The sequence below is a fragment of the Solea senegalensis genome, linkage group LG1 (assembly GCF_019176455.1).
Source record: "Solea senegalensis isolate Sse05_10M linkage group LG1, IFAPA_SoseM_1, whole genome shotgun sequence".
NCBI lineage: Eukaryota > Metazoa > Chordata > Actinopteri > Pleuronectiformes > Soleidae > Solea > Solea senegalensis.
In genome coordinates this window covers 24,649,624-24,674,669 of record NC_058021.1, presented here as the reverse complement: position 1 = coordinate 24,674,669, position 25,046 = coordinate 24,649,624, and the positions used below count along the sequence as shown (strand labels likewise).

The window sequence follows — 25,046 nt, the reverse complement described above, 5'->3', positions numbered from 1 at the left end:
TGAGATTCACACTATTTGCTATTAAAAAGCACAGAAAAGTAGCACTGGCCCGAGGGAGGGAGGGTGCTGTAGCGAATCAGCGCAGCAGACACTGCAACGCTCAGGCTGTCACCTCCCCCCGTCGAGCTGTCATTTGACAGCGGCACAAATGAATCCCAGTGCCGCAGTAGTAGGAGCTGGTCACCCGTTTGAAAGCACGTCTAAACATCGGCGTTAAATTCAAACGGGACGCGAACATGACAGGATACATGCCAGTCTCTGCAGACTGAGCACAAACGCGTAGGAGGAGTATTCAGCCGCGCGGTTGTAAGCTGCCAGCTAATGATAACAGCTAGCTTTGCAGGCTAGTGGTAACTGGCTAACCAACGGAGCCCTGCGCTGTGCTGTCAGTGGGCAGCTGGCACGTTAGCGAAGGTCGGTGCGGACTAATGTTAGCTGGTAGTCAAGAGCGTTTAGTTAGCCATTCGCTTTTACTAACATATCATTTAACAGGTTGTTGAAAGGCTGCGTGGCGCGTCATCAGTTTCCCCTCTGTCACGGTGCTTCGTTTGTTAACCGTTTTGCGCTAATTGTACGAAATTATTCGCGAATGTGTTTCTAGCTAGCAAGCTACACGGGTATGCTAACGCCAGCTCAGTGAGAGCTCACGGGCAGAGGTGCGGAGAGCCCGAGGCAAGTCAAGGAAGGAAGAGAGGTGACTTATGATGTGGGATGAGGGAAGCAGCGGTATGTCAGTAGGCAAAGGGGAGAAGCAGTATTAACTTAACATCGCGTGTTTCACCCTCCACACATACTCGTCGACATAGAAGCACAGCGTCAGTTAGGCTGTGAGGGGCGTTGGATGAAGGAAAAGAATTGGGGCACTTTGATTTCCGAACAGGCTAAATGAATAGTGTTGGTGTTATTTAGTCGCGAACCGGTGGCCTCTTCCAGGCAAAATACTCTGTCGAGATCATCGTATATTAATCAGCCAGTTTGCTTTTTAAGATGGCTACGGCGAGCAGCATTGCCGCATCCATTGCGAGCAAAACGAAGACCAAGAAAAAACACTTCGTTGCTCAAAAAGTGAAGCTCTTCCGTGCCAGCGACCCTCTGATCAGCGTGTTGATGTGGGGAGTCAACCATTCGGTGAGTCGGAACAACTAATCATCAAATTAGGATTCACTTTTGTGTCACATTATGCCTTAGCTACTCACTGTCAACTGTCAACCGCTGTGTTATTTCAGCTCATTTAGGTGTCAGTTGTCCAACGGTTGGCCTTTGGCCTTCGTGCTTTTACTATAAATGTGTGATTCTCTTCAAGACTCATTAAGTCAATCATTAGGTTTGTTTTCTGTGGTCGCTCTTTTACAGTGACAACTGCATTTGATAACTGCACTTGAACGTGTGTGAGAGGGAGACAAACAGACAGAGAGCAGTGGACTAGTTCTTTTGGCTTCCTGTTGTGCACATGTAGGATAAGCTCCTGGGGCTCTGTGTCATGAGAGAGCACATCTTCCCATCCATGTAAGACAGCTTATCTCTGCTCTCTTTCTCTTCCTTTGCTGAGTATTTGCAGTGGGCCAATTCTCATGTTGGACTGAGTGAGAGGAAACTCAGCAGACAGGGGACACAGATATTTCTGGCACCAAATCTCAAGCACTGAACCCTCATGCAGACATTTTACACCCATAATCATAAGATCAAAAAGAATCAATCAAGATTATGCTCAATCTGGGTTTTAAGACAATATTAATCTGTAGGTCTTTGACTTGATCAGTCTTGTGTTCTCCTCCATCCCTCACTCTGTTTATTTCTGATTATCATAACATGGCAATTACAGTAAAGTTCATTCAATTTATTTATTTGAGCGTTAAGAGCGAAGAGAACTTAGTAGAAGTATTCCAACTCTTTGATACAGAAAGCTGCTCAGTTTTGTTTTTTGTAACCTTAATTTATCTTTGATGTGAGTTAAGGGGAGTAACGTTATGTTAGTAGTACCTGCCTGTAGTTGTCCTGCTTGGTTTTTTGCATGTGGCATCAATCCTCAGATGTTATGAAAGTGTACAGTGCAATTAGCAAGCCAATTTAGAGTTATTTAATAACCAAGTTAATTTATGAACGTATGAGTCCACTTGCACATGTATTTATTTAATCTATTTGGTGTAACATTTATGGGTCACATTGGCCTTAATATAAATACCTTTCATGTCTTCACTTTGGAACAGATACATTATGCCAAACAGATTTCTTCAATGTGAATAATGCAGCAGTTTTTGCACTGATGGGTTGGCCTCATTTGAGCTTGGTTTATTTCTTCCTGTTACTGTCAAAAAAATCTTGCCAATGTACTTACAACCACAACCCATGTTTTTGAATTATGATTAGTTTCCAAGACCCAGTCCACAGTATGTTTTTATGTGAAAATGGATTACATCTGCTGTTGCTGTGTACACCTGCTATTCATGAATAGTGATGTAACTTTCCAGGTGTGCTGTAATGGACACACATGAAGGAAACCTTTTGTAAAAAAAAAAACCCATAATGTTATAGATGTAGCCTCAAGAGCTAGTTTGTTTAGAGTCCACATTTCTGTAATTGTTTGGGGATCCAGGGATCTTAAATGGATATTGGTGTGCTAGTGTCTGATTTTTAGCCTAAGGATTTGGGTGGAAATTTAGTGTGGGTATAAATTAACATATATAAGGCATAGGCATAGGCATAGGCAGTTGAGGCTGTGTTTAAGCTGTTGTCTTGTCTGTAAATGGATTATAGTCACCTGGCTTTAGTTTTAAGCCCCAGGGTTAAAGCAATGTTTTAACTCTTTGCAGTAATGTACTGCAGTAATTCACTTTTTAAATAGTAAAGCAATCACAATGAAATGATTGTTAAAATGCTGTCATCCCACATATGTCGTTATGTTATCTGCCATATTATCACTTGGCATGACAAAAACCTTTTTCCCACAGAGACTGAAAGTAAAACTACAATTAATTTGCCCTTTTTCCAAAAGTCAGAAAATGTTATTATCATTGAAACAGCTTTGGAACAACCATTTACCATGTGTTTACAGGCTAAAAAACAGAGGATGTGAGTTCATGAGGGAGTTGAGAGGTCATAGCTTGCTCAGACTTGCCTGACAGCAGGACAGAACATTTTAGCTTTTCAAAACAGCTGAGATTTCAATTAGTTAAGCTGACATTTCTCAAAGTTAACATCATTTTACTCACTAAATTCACTAAGATTTGCATTTCGAATGTACAACTGTTGATTACAGTAAATCACAGGAAAACAATTTTTTTCAGAATGGCCAATGAAAGAAATGCTGAAGTGCATTTTTGGACTTGGGCAATATTTCAAATGTCTGACAGAGTAGTAGGTGCAATATTGTCATATGATAAACATCTTCGTCTCTGTCTCACAACCATAAAAATCTTCCCATTTGTAGGATCTACATGTTCAAACTGTTCACTTGCGTTGCATAATAGAACACGGCTGCCACCAGCACATTTCCTTCTTATGCCTTAGGCTACCTCTCCTGCTGTTTTTCTCATCACTTGATAAGGGACTCTGTTTCTCACCATTGGCAAAATAAATTTGACATTTCATGCACTGTCGCCATTAAGGTGCTAAGTTATTGCTTGGGCGTTTATTTATTTATTTATTTATTTATTTTATAATATTGCTTTAGAATGGAGTTTGCTAAAGTAATATTAACCTGCAAATTATACGATAGTGTAAAGGAAAGCCTACATGTTTCCATAGTATTGAGGCAACATGCAAAAACATGCTCCTTTCTACAGAGTCTTGACGTGTGTAATGAAAACTGTTATGTTGTTTTAGAATAAAGTTAAGTATGTTAGGTGGGAGCTATCCATCGAGCGCTTGGATTCAGTTGTGTGTATGGCACATCACAGACCCAGACTGTTATTGCCAGAGACGATTCATATTGAAATAAGCGTGTGTTGTTCTCGTCTTTGCAGACTTCATTTTTTCAAATGAGTTGAAATAACCCATAAACCAGTTTGTGGAAGTCAGAGTGAAGACGAAACATAAGTCCACGTTTTTAGTCGAATCTGAATAGTAGATAGTCAGGACTGCCCCATTTCCACTGTAGCCTGCTAGTCAAGCCTGTCTCCTCCTGAAAGCTAGACTAATTACAGTGTTCTTGCTGTGGGAACATAATAATGAAAGAACTGACACTTTTAAGAAAGGAGATTGATGAGTTACTCTATAGGCAACACAAGAGAGCCATAGATGCAACCACTCTTCTGGCTGAACGAAGCAAAGATTGTCATCAGACTCCATTTTTTTGCAGTGTCTGAGAAAAGACAGGTATATGTCAACTTGTGTGTGTGGTTACTTGACTTGAATAGTATTCATAACAGGTTGCCCATTTTGCTTTGAAACTGTACTTGCTTATGTTGGAGCCTAAATGAAAAATCTTTGTTTAAAGCAACACTGAAGGTCAGTGGTTGCAAAAACTGCTGGAGTCTTCTACAAGATTACCACATCTCAAACTAATTGCCACAAAATAATTTCCTGTTTTAAAGGCTGTATGATATTACAGATAAAGATTAGTTCTCTTTTGGGCACTGTTTTTAAAGAAATATGGGATTGACTATGGCCAGTGCCAATATCTAGAAATCAGGGCAACTGAATTCTGATGTTTCTTTTTTCTATCGCCAATCTCTTAAACTGGTTTTCTTTTCCCTTCCATCAAAATTATTAATCAGATGACTAGTTAGGTGGTCTAAATCTTACAATGAAACATAAATAATATAATAATAGATATAATACAATAAATAAACATGCCCCGCAATGAGGTAATTTGAAAAAAAGCGATTCAGTAGATAGTAACAAGTCCTTGGGGTGTCTTAAGTGTCGTTTACCATTGGAATGAAAAACATGCCAGAATGTGTTCTACTGTTGGCTTTTGTGCAGATATGTCACCAGTTGGAAACCTGCATTGTCGCTGCTTAAGGCAACTCGGGTGTAAATCATTGCTTTGGCTTCAGCAGCTCCTAACCTGCTGTTGCCTCTCACCTGCTATTGATCTTTGAGAAGACAACAAATTCTGTTCATTCCTTGTGGGGGTTTTTTAAGGACAGACCTAAATAACACTGTGATTGTTGTAAAAGAAAATACAACACATATTCAGTGATTATGATGGGTTATTATTTTCATGCAGGGGTAAGGGCTGAAAACTATTGAGTTTGTGACATTTTTCAGCGTCCCTCTTTATCATACATTTAGGAACTAATAATAATTGTATTGATGTGATTAAGTCTTTTAGGTCTTTTTTATGTAAGACATATACCCTCCCCATCCTGTAGGTTAATTCAGTTTTTGTCACAGCCTTTTTGGGTCATCCTGTCTATTTGGCTCACTTTTATTCCCTGCCCCCTTTGTCCCTTTTCTTTTACTCTCCCTGCCTCTCTGAGTCAGAGTAGTTGAGTCTGTTTCTATATATTTATACCCTAACCCTCAGGCAGTGACACAGTGACTTTTGAACAACACACGTTATTTTGTATTCACTCACGTTCTTCCGTCTGTGTCTCTGTTGGAGTCAGTGGCACGCAACTTATCCAAATATGATGCAACTTGTTGCCGAGTAGATTGATTCACTGGGCAGAACAGGCCATGTAAGATAATCCTGTTTGTTGCACAGTCATTTTAAACCACTACATCCTTTAATAACCAACATTTCGTAGCACAGGCTTTACAACAGACTTGCTGAGCTGTCTACAGGTGTGTGTTTGTGTGTCTGTGTACGTGTGTACATTTTGAGCACAACTATAATTTCCCTGTCGTAATTTGTCATTTTCCGTTCAAACATGAATGGAAGCATGACTGGTAATAGACAAATTAACCCTCTTGGAGATGCTGACATTGAGACATAAGTTTTCTTTACCTTGCATATTCTATTTCAGTCTATTCGGGTAATAAAAAGTCTAAAATACAATAATCTGAATCCACCGACACTTTTCATATTTTGTAAATAAGACTTTGAGGAAGTATATTTTAGTATGTCAGTCATTTTCACACTTCATTCACACTCAGTTACACCCACATAATTGACAGTTTGGCACTAAAACACTGTACGTGCTTTAATATAACTAGAATTTAAAAAGTGCAGTTGAATATACAGTACACCTCACTACACTAGCTTCTCAGTCAGCGAGCTCACAGTTCTCCAAAAATCATTCACTCAGGAGCAATTGGATTTGTAGGTATCATCAGCCACCAGTCACCACTTTTTAGGACAGCGCTTTGTGTTAACTGATAAATATCTATGTAGCTTCATCTTGCCCTCCCACGGTTTCTATCTAACGTGTTTTTTCTTGCATTCATTTATCTTCCATTATATTTTGTCTTAATTTGGGTATCATCTATTATTGTCAGTGTATTATTTCATCTGTTGTTCTTCTGCGGTTAGTTTCTCTTTTGAGGTGTTAAAGTGATATTCTATTCTTTTCTATTGTATAGTTTTTAAAAAGAATTTGCAGTGAGTAACTGAAGTACAATAAATCTATACATAATTAAGTGCACATTGTAAATAGTAGAGCATGCATAATACACAACAATTAAATATTTGCATGTATTATGTAGAAACAAAATAAGCGTGATTTAAAAAAATAATGGTTGAATTAGACATTAACTGAGATTAAAATGCTTTGTTTGGAATGGGTAGCATTGTGTGTGATTTCAAGAGGAACTTAATCACAACTGGCATGTCATAGTTTTACTTTTTACATTTAGAACACCTGGTAGTATTTTGAAAGTCAGAAACTGAAACATTTGAAAAGATGAAACAGATGATGGTCCGATTTTTCCCATCCATTATAAATTGTGTCCCTTAAGCCTACACATCCTGGTGGCATGTCCTTTTTCAGTTTTGATTTGACTTTGATATTTGTCAGCAACGAAAACAAACGACTAATGCGTAATCAATCAAAAATAGTTTCTTTGCCATCAGTGTTATTAGTGGGCTGTCATCTACTAAGTGCAAGTCATCTGACTGTAATTGTTCAGAGAGATAACACAACACCATGATGCTGACAGAGCATGCTCTCTTCACCAGTTTCCTGTCCAAAGGAGCAAGAGCACACACTTGCTTCACTCTGGGCCGGAAAACCAGTCCTCATCACCATGGAGACAAACAGGAAGTGGTGGTGTGAAATTTGTCTGCAAGTTTGATAGCTGCAGGAAGACGAGCAGATCTGCTGGATGTGACTGATTAAACAAAACTGTGCTCAAGATAGCGGCTCAGACAAGACGCATGTTATTTAGTATGTGCTTAAAAGGACATTCGGCTTAATATGCTGAACTGTGCACATGTCTGTGCATCAGATTTTTAAACATTACAGCGGCGCAATAATGCAATTTAATTCAAAAGCGTCGTCCTCAAAGATTTTACATGTGTCATTTTATGATATCTGATCAAGTCATTTTGACCAGTACTGGAGTATGACTCATACTAAATGTCCACAACTCATTCCTATGTGCAGGCATGAGTCGATCATTTTAATCAGTATTCAGTACACTGGTTTCCCGTCAGATGGGAACGTGTACTTGGCAAGGCATTGTCAGCATTGTCTTTGCCCTTGTGTGAAACATGGCTTTGTTGATGAGGCGACATCTCCCTGCCGAGTACCCAGAATGCATCTGTGCTATAGCATCACTACAACGTCGGTGCCTGTCACGCCGGGTCACAAAAATGTACTCCCATATGTCATCTGTGTATTTGCTTGCCCTGCTTGATCTGTGTAGTTCTGTCTTGTCTGTCTTCTCTTTTCAGTTATGCTTTTTCCCTCTCTTTTATTTTTGCAACGTGATATGTTTTCTTTCATTCTCTTCCATGGCTTAAAAGTGTACAATAATCCCAGATAATAGTTTGAATTGTAACCCTCACCTCCCAGACAACATTATAAAATTGGTATTGCTAATAGTGTTAAAAAAACAGTAGACCCTTACAGATGACCAAACAAGATTTTGTTTGACATTTGACCAGTCATCGAGTAGGTCAGAGTTATATTTGTGTCCATTGTGTTTGCTACATTGAAAAGAGAAGTGAAACAATTGTATGCAAAAAAAGGTGTAACTGGTATGATGTTGGCCGACCTTTGACGATGACCTAATTAATTCTCCAGCCTTTCAGATGCATTTTATATATCTGCGGTCCAGTCGTCAACATTAAGATGTACATAAAAGTAGACCTGCGACTAATGATTATTTTCATAATCGATCGGTTTGATCCATAAAATATCAGAAAAACTTAAAAATTGTCGATCAGTGAAATGTATAATGTATAACAGAAATACTTTTATAGAAATAACAGAATTTATCCCAGTGTGAAGACGATGGGTCTGTTGTGCTGAAAATAGTATCAGTCATCCTGTCCTCTTTGATGGCAGCCTCCAAGTGAAACAGATTGAACCGGCTCACTTTTAAAAGCACAACAAATCACACTCGTTTTCCAAGACAGCAGTTGGCAGCATGTAGCCAGCCATTGTTTAGAATAAGGCCATGTTAAACCACTGTTGAGCTTGAGTTACGCGAGTTATATGCTAGCTGTTTACATCCGATTTGTTAGCTTTGTTGACAGGTAGAGTAGTTGGCAAATTTTGAATGACGCTCTTTAACAGTGAATGTGTGCTTCTTTCCTCCAGACAGAGGTTTATAGTCCTGTGATTTGAAACATAGCAATTTAAAAGTAGCTTTTGAACAAGTAATATTGCACTTGGTCCAGGTATTTCGGATGGCGCTTTGTCATTGTGATTAACATGTGAAAGATGTTAACTAAACCATACATTTTATATTCTTTCTTCAGTCCTATATTTTACTTTCTCAATAAGACTTGCAGAAAATGATTTGCTCTGTTGAGAATGGGTCCATTCTGTGTCGTGTTCACTCTTCCGTCTTTGTTTGAGATGCATTCTTGCAAATGTCCCATCTGCCTCTGTGTAGTGTTGTCAAAAATATATTTAAAAAAAATGCTGTGATAAATGATTAGTGGCAAAATGAACAGTAGAAGGAAAATATAAAATAATTTGTGTATCCTGGTAGATAAGAAAAAAAAGGCAGCACCAGTATATGTTGAAGCATACATTTTAGGGTGACATGAGATGAGGTAAGCACAAAGCTATTAATTGGTTGCAGGATTGTTCTGTCCGGTCCAGAAACGTGTTACAAGGAAGAGAATTGTTTAAATCGTTGTATAAAGTGTGAGATAAAAATATATTAAATAACACTGTAAAGAACGATTAGTTGCACGTCAAAATACAGGATAGAAAAAAAATCAAACTGGTTTGTGTGTGCGTAGTAATTATGCACGGCAGATAATATTTTTAGTTCATCGAGAACACCTGCAGCATGACTGTGATTGGTGGAATGACAAGTTATTAATAGAATAAAGCAAACTGCGAGCCTCCCTGCCTGGAGCCAACAACAAATATGTGAGCACGCACACATCCATTATGTGTGTCAAGCTGTGTCTGAGTCATAACAAATGTCATGTCTAATGTATTACAGCAACGCGATGCACGACCAGCTCCAAATGTAAACCCCTGCGATGTACCTCATGTGTTTGAAACCGTAGTATTAGTTCATTGTACGAGGTTTATTCAAGCCTCCGGTAATATGGCATTTAGTTGAATTGCCATTATGACAAAAATGTGCTAGCAAAACTGTGTTTGAAGTCTTAATTTCCCGATGGCCTTTTAATACATGTCCTATGAGATTGTGGAGCTTATCTACTCCTGAAAGTTGTGCGTGTGTGTATATATAATATAAATGAATGAGCTCTAATTAATTTGTTCTTTTCTTTTTTCTGTCCAGATAAATGAGTTAAGCCATGTTCAAATCCCCATTATGCTCATGCCAGATGACTTCAAGGCCTATTCAAAGATCAAAGTGGACAACCACCTCTTTAACAAGTAAGATCTTTTTTTGTGTATTTTCATGTGCAATGAATGCACATCACTGAACAAATTACACCTAAAAAACATACATTTTGTTTTCATATTTGCTGAAAACATATCAAAGTGTGTGTGTGTGTGTGTGTTCACAGGGAGAACATGCCCAGCCATTTCAAGTTTAAGGAGTACTGCCCCCTGGTGTTTCGAAACCTCAGAGAGCGGTTTGGCATTGACGATCACGACTTCTCGGTATGTCAAAACCTCACTGTCCCTGGATTTCTTTGGTCACTGTACTTGATTGTTGTGAATACTTTTTGGCACCTTAAAACCCCAACCTCCCGGTGCTAAAAAAAACAAATCTTTTTTGCCAGCTCAAGTGTTTCGCCTTTGCGCTTTTTCCTTTCCCTCTTTTGTTTCGGCACAACCCTCATCTTCCTTTCCTCTCTTTTCCAGTAAATCCCCATTCCCTGTGCATGCAGTGAGTTGGCAGTATTTGGAGGTCATTGTGTCCCAGCCCAGTGCAGCTGTCCTTCTCACATGTTTACATTAGGGTTCCGCTGGCTAAAGAGAGTGGGCAGTCCAGGGTGTTGAGACACTGGCCAGTGTTAGAGCTGCGCTCACAAGGTTTATTTGTTTGTCCAGATTTCTCTCTTTTTTAACTACAACCAGCCTAGTGGTATTATTTATAATTACACTGGTATTATTCCTCATTACAGCCAATAGGTACCAACAGCTGCAATTCTGCTCTTTTGGTGACATGCACAAGTAACCTTAAGTTTTATTGTGTTACATGTAAACCCTTTTCCCTCACATTATGACTAACGCATTTAGTGTAAAACGGCCAACTAAAACAAAAAAAAATATTAGAACATTGGATGTTTTTCTTATTTATTTTTTTACTATGCCAGCCTCGGGCAGAGGGCCTCCTAAACATTCTCAGCCTGTTACATAAAGCACTTCAACGTTCCACCGGCATCTGGATTTTAGGTGGCTGTCTTGGTGTTTGGCGTTCCAGAAACAAGACTGCAAGTAATTTTGGCATCTAAACGTAACAATTGAATGTACGTTATCAATTGTTTTAGCATGCGCTTCAAAGGTTAGTTCTCACTTTGCAATACAGACAATTGATGCGTTGAAGTTGAAGTTGGGAAAGGGAAATAAGGGCAGAGGACATTGGGCATTCTTGGAGAATGAGGCATTGAGCCATGAATGTTGGATCATGTTACTTTTGAGCTCCAAAGTCTGGGCAGCAGCTGTTTGTGTGTAGCGTTGGATGGGCAGCAGGCATAAGGGTCAGAATTCCATATGTCTCGAGTGGAGGCTGGGAGGTGGTCGGACACGACGAGGGTAGAGTCGGGCTTGGTTAAAAGAAAATAGAGAGTAATTCAGGTTAAATACCTCATACCTTTCCCACTTTTAAAAACTTAAACTGTCCCTTAAAGTATTCAGCAACTCGGAAAGAAATCACAGTCAGCAATTTCGACATGTGATCTTTGTGCAATCTTTAGCATAGGCCATCCAAAAGGGCACTAATAAGGCATAGTGTGAGTAAAACTAACAAAAGCAAAGTATTGACATTTTAGTGTGTTAAACCCAAGCAATAGCTAATCTGTCTTTTTTTTCCTGTTCATTTTCAGAATTCTCTGACACGTAGCGCTCCCTTGAACAGTGAGGCCCAGGGACGGAGCGGCGCCCGTTTCCACACCTCCTATGACAAACGCTACGTCATCAAAACCATCAGCAGTGAGGATGTCGCTGAAATGCATAACATTCTGAAGAAATACCATCAGGTAAAAATAGCAAGTGGAACACTTTTTTGCAGCTGTGTTTAAGTATTAAATTACAGATTCATCTTATTTTTTCAAGTTTGTCACTCTTAAATTGAGATTAATTGAAAATCCTCTCACTCTTTCTCTCTCTCGGTAGTTCATCGTGGAGTGCCATGGCAACACACTTCTGCCTCAGTTTCTGGGGATGTACCGACTCACAGTGGACGGAGATGAGACCTACATGATTGTTACGCGCAATGTTTTCTCCCACCGCCTCTCTGTCTACAAAAAGTATGATCTCAAGGTAGGAGGGCTGGAGTTAAATCAACATTTACAAAACGTCAAACTCTGAGTATCTGGTCATCTCATATGATTCACTTTGAGGACATTTCAACGGGAAATTGAAAGACATAGAACAGTGGAGTGGATAGAATAGAATGAGACGGTGGATGTACGGCACGTGACCCGCTCCTCCCATTAAAGCCACATCTGTCAAAATATAGCAAGCTAATAATCATCATATTGTACAAACATTGAGGTTGGGAATGGTTGCTGTGTAAGGACTTTAAATACAGTTCTCTAAGATCATAAGGATAGAATCTCTTTCAATCTGTGTGCTGATTTTCTCATCCAATGCAGAGGGATTAGCATAGACCAAAGAAGTCTGACTAAAATAAATAAGCAGAAACTGAAAAGGGTGCAACAAGCACATTTTGAATTGTCTCTGCCCACTGAGAGTAAAAGTATAGAAATCTAGCCTATAGTTTTTAATTTTAACTCATCTTCCGAGCTTTTTTTCTAAGAAATTATTCATATAAACGTCTGTCAGTTTACCGTTGAAATTGTCAAATAGTTAACTAAGCATACACAATACACACAGATTCTGAGTATTTGATTTTCCAAGATTTGGTGCCGGACTGGCCGTCTTTCCATTCATTGAATTCAGAGATGCCGTAGAAAGACATCTGTGTTTTCTTTTGAGATACCGCGACGATGGGGGCGATGAACTCCTCCAGAAAGTTATACTTTGTCAAGTGAGGTTTGGTTATATGTTGATGAAAAAAGTAATTTATCTGACTTTTGAGACTCAGATAAAGCAGCCTTAGAACAGACTGAAACCATTTTTAGCCACTCTGCCTTGTGTGTATGATTGGATGAGCTTGTGTGTTCATGCGTAAGAGTTATGAGTGTTTGCAGGACTGAGTGCAAGACGGTGGTGGGTAAGGGAAACGACCAAAGCAGGACTTTCCAGTCAGTGCTTCCAGTGGCAACTGGTTAATGGAAAGTAATTTCCTTTCTTCTTCTTTTTTTTTTCCCAGGGTTCCACTGTGGCAAGAGAGGCCAGCGACAAGGAGAAGGTACAGGCACCTCATGAGCCAGGACTTACCTTTACGTATTACCGCAAAAGTTTAAAACGCACTCAATCCATATGTAAACATAATGACAATAATACTACTGATACTCATTGAAATAAATAATCACGTTTATTTATTCCAAAGAGTATATAATTGAATAATGACGTTTATTTAAAAGAGCAACAATGACAATAAGATAGACGTAAGATAGATTTAGATAAATCAGGTGAAACGGGACAATCCGCAATGCCCGTGTTACTTGAAATCATGTCGGGAATCTATATTGGACGTTTGTATCGTCTTTTTCTCTCTGAGAGAGTATCTATCCACAACAACGCCATGTTGTTGCCTATTTAGTTTTTTTCCCTTTTTTCCAGTTCTGAGGAGGCCATCGATCAAACTGTTAATTGGAAAAAATCTTTTTTTTTGTTTCTAAAACATTTTGGTCATTTAACCACAGATGTCAAGAACAGAACGTGAGTCACTTATTCTGTTTGAAAAGCCACGTGGATAATTAGAGAACGAGAGAGAGAGAACAAACTGTTTCCACTGGTTTGAAATAACCAACACAGCTTCACACAGTCCCGGGCTCATCGTCATCACCCAAACGGCCCAAATAAAAAGCACTTTGGTGTCTGCATTGGTTTCCCTTTGGGTGGGGATGACCGTAGCATATATCCATCTCCTTTAGTTAGCACCTACTTCATCACACCATTCCCTCCGAGTCCCTGCACGGTCTTTTTCTTTAATTTGCTTCATCCCTTCTAACCTGGCTTCTGCTGTGCCTTCAGTTCCCCCTGCTTGCTGTCTGTGTGTTAAAGATTGAGTTGTGTGTCTAGGAATGTGTTGAGCTACTAAGTGATGATTATCGAGTAGTTCTGTATACCATGTCCTTTCTGTGTACCTGTTAATTGTGTGTGTGTGTGTGTTTGATAGTGATGAAATACTGTTTGTTGTGAAAGGCTGGCTATTGTGAGTTTGTGGTTCTGCTTGGACAGAGTCAGCTGTTTGAAAAGAATTGTTGCAGAACTTTTGAAGGTCTAGGTTGGTCACTGTACTTTGAAATGAAACAAGATATTTATGATGATTTTAAATAAGCTAAACAACCCTCAGTCTGTGAAGGTTCTCGGTCATGTCGAACGACCGTAGGCGACTAGACTTGCTTGAGTAGAGTTTGAAGACATTTCACTTCTCGTCCAAGAGGCTACTTCTTCTTCGCGACAGAAGATAAACAACCTTTTGTGTGACGGCATCATTTAAGAGTACTGCCAGAAAGAGGTTCTCTGAAATTTCTTTCCATATGCACGTCCCTCTGTAGAACTCTTTCTGGTTTTTGTACATAATAACTCCACAGATTAAACTTTCAACTAGATGTTACGGGGGCTCGATCATGTGTCACCACAAAGTGTGGCAAGGCAGATTTTGGGGAATCCCCAAGCCAGATATACTGTTGCCTTCTGCAAGTGGAAGAAGAAACAAAACATGGGGTTAACAGAAACGTTGAGGATTTAACACACAGCCTACCCGCGTGACTTGTCTGCTGCTCAACGGTGTGAGAAACACCATTTATAGTCTAGCAATATACACGAAGAAGCACCCATCACTGCGTCCTAACTCGTACATAGTGTTTACAAGTTGTCATTGTAAGCCTGTGGTAATTTGCATCGCTGTTATTCAAATATCGGTGGTAGAGTATCTGCTTCAACAGTATTTTTAGGCTACGTGCACAATAGAGAATACAACAGATGAACCTAAAATGTTCACACCTGACTGACGCATCTCCCGAGACGCAGCTAAAGCTCAGACATCAAAGACGAGAGACTCGCTGTTCTCGCCACATGACGAACCAGACGTGATTAAACGAACCCGCTGTTCAGCCTTTACCACTGCTCAGTGTATCGATGCGTTTAGACGTCACGCTCACACACTGCTATTCCATCATATCAGACAAAGAAACGGGGGAAAAATAAGGTCATTTATTTATTTATTTATTTTTCCAGAAGGAAGTGTGTGGTGTTTTTTTAAATTGCTTCACACACAGGCTTAAACGACAAGCATGGCAGGGCTTCCCTCTGACTGCATGACTCTGACCCTCTCATGCATGTATCTGCATGGTGTATAATGTTTTTTTCTGCATCTTCTTTTTGAAGTAACATGATTTCTAACACATGTATTGACTTCCAGTCTTCATTCTGTCGTGGACATGTTGTGTTCTACCCACATACACATTTGTGTTTATTGTAATTGAACAGGTTTTTGCAGTTCCTGTAGCTTCTGTCTCGGTTTTGGAAACTTAAGAGCATTTTGACGAGTAATTGGTTAACGAGATTATAAATTGATTTTTTGAGTTTTTAAGGCCCATCATATCATACTAGTTGATTTTATTTGTGATTAAGCAAGAAGAATTGGACACAATTGAAACTTTTCACATAGTTGTATTAAAAAAAACTTGTCATCAGAATCCTTTCATATTATAATGTGTTTGATTTAGTAGCAATTTTCTTCTGTATTGTCACTAAAAATCCACTGCTCTTGATTATAGTATTTCACCTGTGTATCTGCCCGGTAGCATTATACCTCAGTTTGTTGTTTTTCTTTCCTTTCTCTCCTCACACCAGCATCAGCTGCTGTCTTTGTTGGGGACACATGACTTTATCGTGTTGGTGTGACTGAGTGTGAAGTGTTGTGATGATTAGTTTGGCGAGATTATAGTTTCCTACGGATTAGTTTAAAGGTTTTTTCCCTCGCTCTGCTTATTTCCAGCTCCTAGTATCCTTAGAGTAGCGTTACCAGACCGTTTTCTCTCTCTACTCGTCAAACTTACAATGTAGGCAGACGAGAGCGATGCAAACGCTAGAGTCATTAATACAGACCTTTGTCTCTGATGAAACTGCTGGACAATGTGATCACACATATGGCCCCTGTAAAGATGTTTAAGAATTATAGACTTCTAAGCTGCTCTTCTGAATCTTTCGCGTTGATGCCCTTTCCAACCCAAACAAAACTATTGTTCTGTTACATTTTAAACTCTTTGCCTTTACTTCCAACTTCCTTCCTCTCTCCTCTCTTCTCTCCTCAACCCCTACCGTCCCTTCCTCGCTTCCCCCTCTTCTAGCAGCCGCCCCAACCAGAGGATGCGCCCCCGCGGCCCAAATCTGGTAACGTTCAGCAAAGGCTGCAAACACTGCGGATTGCCACGCGCTTTTACTGCGCCATGAAACACGTAAGAGATGTAAGAGAACCAGGGCTCGTATACCAGGCATGATCTATTACACCAATCTTATTTTATTGTTATTTATTTGTGCGGCCAAGTATTTTTTTTTTGTTTTCACATGCAGGCTGGTACAGTTATGCGAACACCATATATATATATTGCACTTTTCGTACATCATTTTTTTTGCTCAAGTTCTGTTTTGCTTTTGCCACGCAGTTCTATTTTTGTTCCCACCAATCATTTGAAGACACCTACATGTATCTGAAACACTGGAGAGCAAGAAGTGAAAGAGTATGGTGGAGGCACTAATGGGAGGGACACGCAGCAGGGACAAAAAAAAGCCAGAACTCTCTGCTTTTAGGTTAAAAGCTCAAACTAATGAGTGAATTACACAAATTTGTTGTGTCTGTTTAACTGCAGCACACAAGAACTCAAAGCAAAGTGCATTATTACGGGTAATTAAGACAACCTGTCTCCTCTGCTTTAGTTAAAGGCTAATAAGAGGTGGGCTGCACGAGTGTATATACCAAGGCAGTAACCGTTATTAGAACATTTGAGACAAATTATATTATTTATTTGTTCCTCAAAATCATTATTGCTGATGTCAAGGGCCGTTTTTTAAATGGGAAATAGGCGAGAGAAATGTGGTTGTTTTGTTACCGACTGTAAGGCTGAACCAACTCTCTCTTCCTGCCTCTAATATTCAGTATTTCCATTCTTCTTCTTAACAAATAGACGCAATGCACCACTCGAGTGTCAGGCGGGTTCAATTTCAGGGGTTGTTGTAGAGAAAATCAATTACAGGCCAACATTCCTATGCATGACTGGACGTTAAAAGTAAAAGCCGTCTAAAAATGGATAAGTAGAAAGATGGATGACTGTGTGAGGTGCGGTGCCAGTTGAAGTGACAGATGTGTAAAATGCTTTCAGGGTTCACTCTCGTGCCGTGTCCTCATTTGCGTTTTCTGTCACACCTACGTTCAGTTTAGCAAGTCGTTTGTCCCGTGTTTTTTCGTGAATTGGAGGTCTACGTCTGTGGAGATGTAGATTTCTGTATGTACTGAAATGTCTTGTTTTTGTCAGATATATTTCTGTGTTCATCTGCGTACTGGTGTCTGCTGTATGTGTGCGTGTCTGTCGGAGCTCTACCGGAGTGCCGTTATGTGTTGCTGCTCTTTTCCTGCTGCCATAGAAACACCATAGTAGCCAAACTGCTGCTGCAGCTGCCCCGTTTCCTCATTTCCTGCTCTCTTTTTCCTCAGTGACTCAGAACTAGGCCCCCTCACATAACACCTCCTCCCCCTACAGGCTGCTGGCAGGCTTGCAGGAGCCTAGTATAGAACACTTGTAATCCCAGTAGATGGAGTCTTATATAGGGACCTGCTTCGTTGCGGATGTAGGCTGAACAGTAGTCGAAAGGTACTAATCAAAACAGACGCGTCAATAAGGATGTTTTAATGGACGTCGCTCTTTTTTTTTTTTTCTTAACGCAACGTGTGTGGATCTACCAGATGCAATTTAAAAATAATTCCAGACCTCTCTACAAGATGTCACACAAAAAGCCTCATGTTTAATGGTGCTCAAGCATGAATACATTTCACTGTGACCAATATGGAAAAACATATTAATGAAACAGTGCATCAGATGGATCTGTGCCCTGCTGTGAGCATGCTGCATGTACCGTTTACTCGGTCCGATCAAAAAGCGGTCACGCTGCCTGTACTTTGTCAGACAACTCGTTGCTATAAATTGCAAAGTGTGATGTTGTATTTTGCTGAATCAGACCAGCTCGAGCCCTCATTGTAATGACGTACAAGACGACCAAACGGTCTATTAAAATGTTAATATTTGAACAAGTAATCTGGGGAAAAAATGTTGAAGACTGATGCCGCCGAAGCATTCAAACTCTGTGATTTAAAGAAACTGATATTTCGAAACAAAAATTGATACTCGACGCGAGCGTCGGCACTCTGTCACGTTTTTGCCCAGGTCTACTTGCTAAGGCGCCGTGCCGCTCGGATTTGAACGGCCCAGTGTTGTGGTTTTGACTGTTTTATTTGATCATTTCCGAACGGGCAGGCCAAGGAACTGCCCACCTACAAGGACAATGACTTTGTCAATGACGGGCAGAAGATCCATGTTAACGAGGAGAACAAGAAAATGTTCCTGGAGAAGCTTAGAAAAGATGTGGAGGTATGTGCATTCTTTGTTTGTATCTTAACAAGATGCAGCTTCCTGTTGAGGCAGCCAAAAATCTGTCCCATAGTGGTGTTTCAACTCTTCCCTCCTCCTCCTCTCTACATCCACATCTCTCATTTTCACACTTGCTCTCGTTCTCTCGTCTCCAGTTCCTGGCCCAGCTAAAGCTCATGGACTACAGTCTGCTGGTGGGGATCCACGACGTCGAGCGATCCGAGCAAGAGGAAGTGGAGAGTGAGGACAACGAGGCCGAGGAGGAGGGCGAGAGTGACGGAGGGGGCATCGGGACGCCCCCCGACAGCCCCAGCAACACCCTGGACAGCACCAAGCCTCTGTCGCCCGGAGAGTTTGATCCCACCATCGACGTCTATGCCATTAAAAGCAATGACAGTGAGTAGCCGACTGCGCGCTCTTGAGTTTATTGCACAAAAATAAATATCCTGAAATCATGTCAACACGAACAGAAGTCTGGCGTGTTTAGTGACGGCACTGCCAAAAGCCAGCGATCATGAGCCGAAACACAACCCGTAGAGGAAAAGCGCCAGTACAGTTGTCACATTTAAATGGTTGCCTGTTGCCAGTTCTGCACTGAGATTTCAGACTGGCTAATGTGGTGTACTTGTAGTTGTCGGAGCATATTTAACACTTGATAGTTATTTTGTGTACATGTACTTGCGGGCATGAGCAGTGTATCCAATAACACACACAAATAAAATAAAAAAGCCTCGCTAACATGACAAAACGTGGCTCAGACGTGACTGATTAGAATTTCTAAATTAGCTACAGTTGTGCTCATAAGTTTACATAGCCTGGGAGAATTTATGATTTATTGGCCATTCTTCAGAGAATATGAATGATAACACAAAAACCTTTCTTCCACTCATGGTTAATGGTTGGGTGAAGCTATTTATTGGCAAACAACTGTGTTTACTCTTTTTAAATCAAAATGACAAAATAAAGTACCCAAATGACCCTGATCAAAAGTTTACATACCCCAGTGACTTTGACCTGATAACATGCACAAAAGTTGACACAAACAGGTTTGAATGGCTAATCAAGGTTCCCATCCTTTCCTGTGACCTGTTTGTTTGTAATTAGTGTGTGTGTATAAAAGGTCAGTGAGTTTCTGGGCTTCTGACAGACCATTGCATATTTCATCCATGTTTCTGGATTCTTAGTCATGGGGAAAGCAAAGGAATTGTCAAAGGATCTGCGATAAAAGGTAATTGAACGGCATAAAACAGAAAAGGGGTATAGAAAGATATCCAAGGAATTGAGAATGCCAATCAGTAGTGTTCAAACGCTGATTAAGAAGTGGAAAATGAGGGATTCTGTTGAAACCAAACAGGTAGACCAGCAAAGATTTCAGCCACAACTGCCGGGAAAATTGTTCGAGATGCAAAGAAAAATCCACAAATAACTTCAGCTGAAATACAGGACTCTCTGAAAAATTGTGGTGTGGCTGTTTCAAGATGCACAATAAGGAGGCACTTGAAGAAAAATGGGCTGCATGGTCGAGTCGCCAGAAGAAAGCCATTTCTGCGCAAATGTCACAAAGTATCCCGCTTACATTACGCCAAACAGCAGAGAGACAAGCCTCAAAACTTCTGGAACAAAGTAATTTGGAGTGATGAGACCAAAATTTAACTTTTTGGCCACAACCATAAACATTACATTTGGAGGAGTCAACAAGGCCTATGATGAAAGGAACACCATTCCTACTGTCAAACACGGCGGTGGATCACGGATGTTATAGGGATGTGTGAGCTACAAAGGCACAGGAAACTTGTCCAAAATTGATGGCAAGATGAATGCAGCATGTTATCAGAAAATACTGGAGGAAAATTTGCACTCATCAGCCCGGAAGCTGCGCATAGGACGTTTTTGGACATTCCAACATGACAATGATCCAAAACACAAGGCCAAGTTGACCTGTCATTGGCTACAGCAGAACAATGTGAAGGTTCTGGAGTGGCCATCTCAATCTCCTGACCTCATCATATCATTGAGATCTCAAACGTGCAGTTCATGCAAGACAGCCCAAGAACTTACAGGAACTGGAACCTTATCCACAACTACCACAAAAGACTTAGCTATCATTGATGTTAAAGGGGGCAATACACGGTATTAACAACTGAGGTATGTAAACTTTTGATCAGGGTCATTTGGGTACTTTCTTTTGTCATTTTGATTTAAAAAGAGTAAACACAGTTGTTTGCCAATAAATAGCTTCACCCAACCATTAACCATGAGTGGAAGAAAGGTTTTTGTGTTATCATTCATATTCTTCATATTCATATTCTTGGCCATTCTATGAATGGCCAAGAAATCATAAATTTTCCCAGGGTATGTAAACTTATGAGCACAACTGTATGTGCTCAGCTCTTCTGGCCACGCACTACTGCTGCACAGGGAGAGGGGAAAAGGCACAGAAAGCCTCATGTGCTCTTAAACTGGAGCAACAAAACAGTCAAAACTGTGCTGCGTCATTAAATTTTGATGCATTATGCACTTTCGGTGCCACCAGCAAAACAGAATATCTGCTGAGCTAACAACAGTGACTGATGCACCGAAAAGGATGGAGGACATATTTTCTGTTTTTTGCAGTAATTCTCATTAAGGGTGTCTTTGTTTTAAACTTAAGGTGCTCCCAGGAAGGAGGTGTACTTCATGGCCATTATAGACATCCTGCAGCATTACGATGCCAAGAAGAAAGCTGCCCACGCCGCCAAGACTGTAAAACACGGGGTACGTACCCGAGCGGAAGAGCTGTTTTGTAGAAATGTTTTGCTCCACGGTGAAGGTAATTTACCCATGTGTCCCCTCTGCAGGCCGGAGCGGAAATCTCCACGGTGAATCCTGAGCAGTACTCGAAGAGATTTTACGATTTCATCACCACTATCCTGTCATAGCCTCCAGGAGCGACGGGGGGCGTGGGGGGCACAGAGGCACACGAGGAAGGGAGGGCGAGTGGGGAGGAGGGCGGAGAAGAAAAGTGACGGAGAGGAAACGAAACCATCGAGAAGCTGATTAATAAGGTGTCGAGATGGTTTTCTGTCCTCTCGTCTGTTCGGTTCTCGTCCTCTCTCCTCGTGGGGTGCCATGCTCTGCAGCTAAAGAGAAAACATCAATCGTTTACATTTAACCTCTCCTCTGTTGAGTTTTGTTTCCCGTGTTCTGTTGGATGATAAGGGTGTTGAAAGCAAGTGTTTAAGTTTTTACATTTTTATTTTTTAATGATTTGTTTTACTAGTTTTGTTTTCGTGGGGAATATTGCTTTTTCATTGCCTCTAACATTCGGCGTTGTCGTGGTTTTTTTTTGTTTTATATTTTGATGTTTGTATTTGTGTTTGCGATGTTCAGAGGCAGGATGGGGGAGGGTTTGGAATGGTGTGCGAGTGCAGATATTAGATAACAGCACAACGTCCTTCTTTCTGAGTGAAAGCTTGCGTGTGATGAGAATAAGGAAGTTTATGTTGAGCCTCTAATGCAATTGCTTTATTTCAGGAAGTAGGAAGCAGTCTTCCAATAGGCCAACAGCCAGACTCTGCCCTGCAAATGCTATACAAGTACTCTGCCAAACAAATCTTCCTGTTTTGGTTCCAACCCTTTAGATGCATCCTCTTCCCCTCGCGTTCTGTCACGTGTGTCGTTTATGAATTTGGCTCCTGGGTTCTCCTCGTGCCACACGTTCAAACCCACACTCGTCTGAGTTCACTCATTACAATGAATTATAGTGCTTGTTTCGTGCACTTGTCCTGTCCCCCCTCCCCCTTTCGCTTCGTCGTGGAGCACAAAAGCGACCGAGCTGAAGACGTATCATACAGCGTCGTCTCCGTGCGTTCCCTCTCTCAATATTTTGGGCATTGTAACTTTAAAGTTGTGGTTTCTATTCCTGTGATGGAGAATGACCCGGACGTTTTGTGTGGCTGTAAAAAACAAACACAAAAAAAGTCAAGTCACTCCTCGTGTAAGATCGAGCAGCCCTCACACTTTCTGTTGCCATCAGCACCTTATGAGTAAAATCAAAAAAACAAAACAAAAGTTGCACTTTTTTGTTGTTAGGTTAGGAAAAGGAACATGGCTCTCTTTAGAATTGAATCTTAAAAGCCTGATCGTGAACTCTGTCTCGTCCACCACGTTGTACCTGTGAGCACTACTACTCGGGGAAGGTGCATGCATTGTCGTTTTTGTCTTTTTTGACCCTTGTAGAAGTGCTCCGTGGTGGCGTGGCAGGTGTTTTTTGGGACCAGGCTATCAAGTGTGACCGTGCTCGTGCATTCAGGGCAAACCGAAGACAGTTTTACCTCCAGCGTCACACCAGCCGTGTGTCAGTGTTCAGAAGTTTTACTGGCGGGGGAGAAAAAGAGAACAGGGAGGAGAGAAGTGGGGATGAGTCGCTGTACATGTGTAAAGATGGGCGTTCAGTCGTAAAAAAAACAAAACAAACAAACACCGTCAGCATCGTTCTCTTCCCTAACCTCAGCTGTGAGTCTGTTACTCATCGTTGTTTGTGTTGTTGTTGTTGGTTTTTTTTTTTACAAGTGGTTTATCTGTGTTTGGAATTTGGAGGTGATGAATAGATGTGCTAATGTTGTTTTTGTTTCGTTTCGTTCCACTTGAGTTGTTTTCTTTGTATATTTTGCACAAGAGGAAAGGAACCAAATGTTACGAATCTGATCCCAATTAGTCGATATGGTCTTAACAAGGGAAATGCAATATATCTGTGTGTGTCGGTGAGAAAAGTTGTCGTTGTGCGCGTGACGTTGTGTATCACCTCTCGATAACCAACTAAAACAAGTACCGTCGTCGTCCTCTTTTTTTGACTCTTCTTACCCACGTGAAAAGCTTCCATTGCAATATGTTTGCTTAGATATCATAGATTATATTCACATTTATATTTTTACATTGGATTTTAGTCATGAAGCATAGTTGTATTTAAAAAAAACAGGAGCCACCCGTGGGAATGAATGATGATGATGATGCTGTGGTTAATGAAGAATGAAAGTGTTTGAATTTACCCGATGCTTCGTATAGATGTACTCCAAAAAGACAAAAAAAAAAAGATTTGCATGTCGCAGGACTAAATTTTCCGTCGCCCTCTGTCGTCCGTGTTGTTAACCGTTTACCACTTTAACCACATTTGTGAGCCGCGCTCCGCGTAAAAACCTCGTCCCTTACCATGCTTTAAATAACTGTTTTTTTTCATTGTATACACTGTGCAAGATGTGTGCCTTTATACTCCGAAATTATTTAATTTTATATTTTATAATCCTTTTTTTTTTCTTTTTTAAAGAAAAAACAACACAGGTAAACGGTTATTTTAATAATGGATTGTTTTACTTTTACATGCATTATTTCCTAATGTGTTTTCGACCACCTCCCCCCTCTGTGTTTTGGATTCGTTCCTGTTTTCAGTCAGTAAAATACAGATAGTGTTGCTTTCAGCTACGTTAAGTTTTAAGATGGTGGATCTGTCGTCCTGATGTTTTCAGCGAGGCGTCTTCTTCCTCATTTTCAAACTGGAGCTAGTGTCTGCTGATACTGATCCGTTTGGTTGTTGTTCATGCTGGTCCTGCCTTTAAAAAGAATATGTGTATGTGGCAGTGAAACGTGGAGTCCGTGTCGATTGATTGTGTTTTGTTCACAATTTGTCCCTCCCTCGTCCCAAATCCCAGGTGCAGATGTGATTTTTTTTTTTTTGTTGTTGTCCGATATTTCACCTCCCTAATATTCGACTCGAGGTTTTCTCGCTTCATTACCTCCGTGTCATTTTTTTTGGTCGTTGTGTGTAACCCGGATCACCTGCTTGTTATCAGGGAGATCATCAGCTGATCGTTCGCTTTGAGTCAGTGGTTAGTTGATGTGTCTGTGTTCTTTCACTGTCAGTGGGCCGTTTTCATGTACATATTCAGTAGTTTGTGTCATAAGAAACAAAAACAAAAAAAAACAGGGAATGAGGAAACACAATCAACACAAATCGTGTTTGCTGTTTGGTTTCCTTTTAAGTCACATATTCTGCAGACGTGGAAAACAGCAGTTTGTTTTTTTTCTAATAATAACTGGATTTCATGCAATGGCGTCAACGCCAGACTGTAACAGATGCAAACTATAAGACACTTGTACAGTAAAAACACAGCCGTACCTTGGAATGAATAAGTCATGACTTTTCGTGTCATGAGTGAATAAACAGCCATTAACCACAACCACCAGTCAACCTGCTGCCAGCTTAACTTAACCCCCCTCCAAAAAATGCTCCACATGAGCTTTAAGAACACGATTATGCGTAATGTTTCTGAATTATTATTTTTTTCTTTACTGTGAGAAGAGAGAGCAAGAAATGCTCCCGTGTGAATTTGTCCAGTGTGGTTGTATATCAAGTGTAAAAGTGAAATTTAAGATTTTAACAAATGCACCTGACTGGAGGCCAGGCAAGATCTGCAGAGCTGGTGAAGTTTTCTTTTTTTCTTTTCTTTTTCTTTGTCTTTTTTAATTTGGGCTACAAAATTGAAACTGAACAAATCCTCGTGCACAACAAAAAATATATATGTATATATTTTTTGAAAATGCTCAGATATAGTTGCATTTGCATGTAGACGTTGAAAAACAA

At 40.4% G+C, this 25,046-nt stretch overlaps 1 protein-coding gene across 2 annotated transcripts; it reads left to right on the top strand.

Annotated features, from left to right (window-relative positions):
- Positions 1 to 115: 115 nt before the first annotated feature.
- Positions 116 to 25,046, top strand: pip4k2aa (phosphatidylinositol-5-phosphate 4-kinase, type II, alpha a). Of its 2 annotated transcripts, XM_044024532.1 has the most exons (11): positions 116 to 1,128; positions 9,820 to 9,917; positions 10,052 to 10,148; positions 11,537 to 11,689; positions 11,826 to 11,972; positions 12,988 to 13,026; positions 16,139 to 16,255; positions 18,317 to 18,430; positions 18,586 to 18,826; positions 21,081 to 21,184; positions 21,268 to 25,046. In XM_044024532.1, exons 1-11 carry the CDS (start codon positions 988 to 990, stop codon positions 21,346 to 21,348), a joined length of 1,332 nt encoding a protein of 443 aa, XP_043880467.1. In that variant the 5' UTR covers positions 116 to 987; the 3' UTR covers positions 21,349 to 25,046. The 2 variants fall into 2 exon arrangements, with proteins under 2 accessions (XP_043880467.1, XP_043880474.1); XM_044024539.1 differs by lacking the exon at positions 16,139 to 16,255 and having other exon boundaries at positions 117 to 1,128.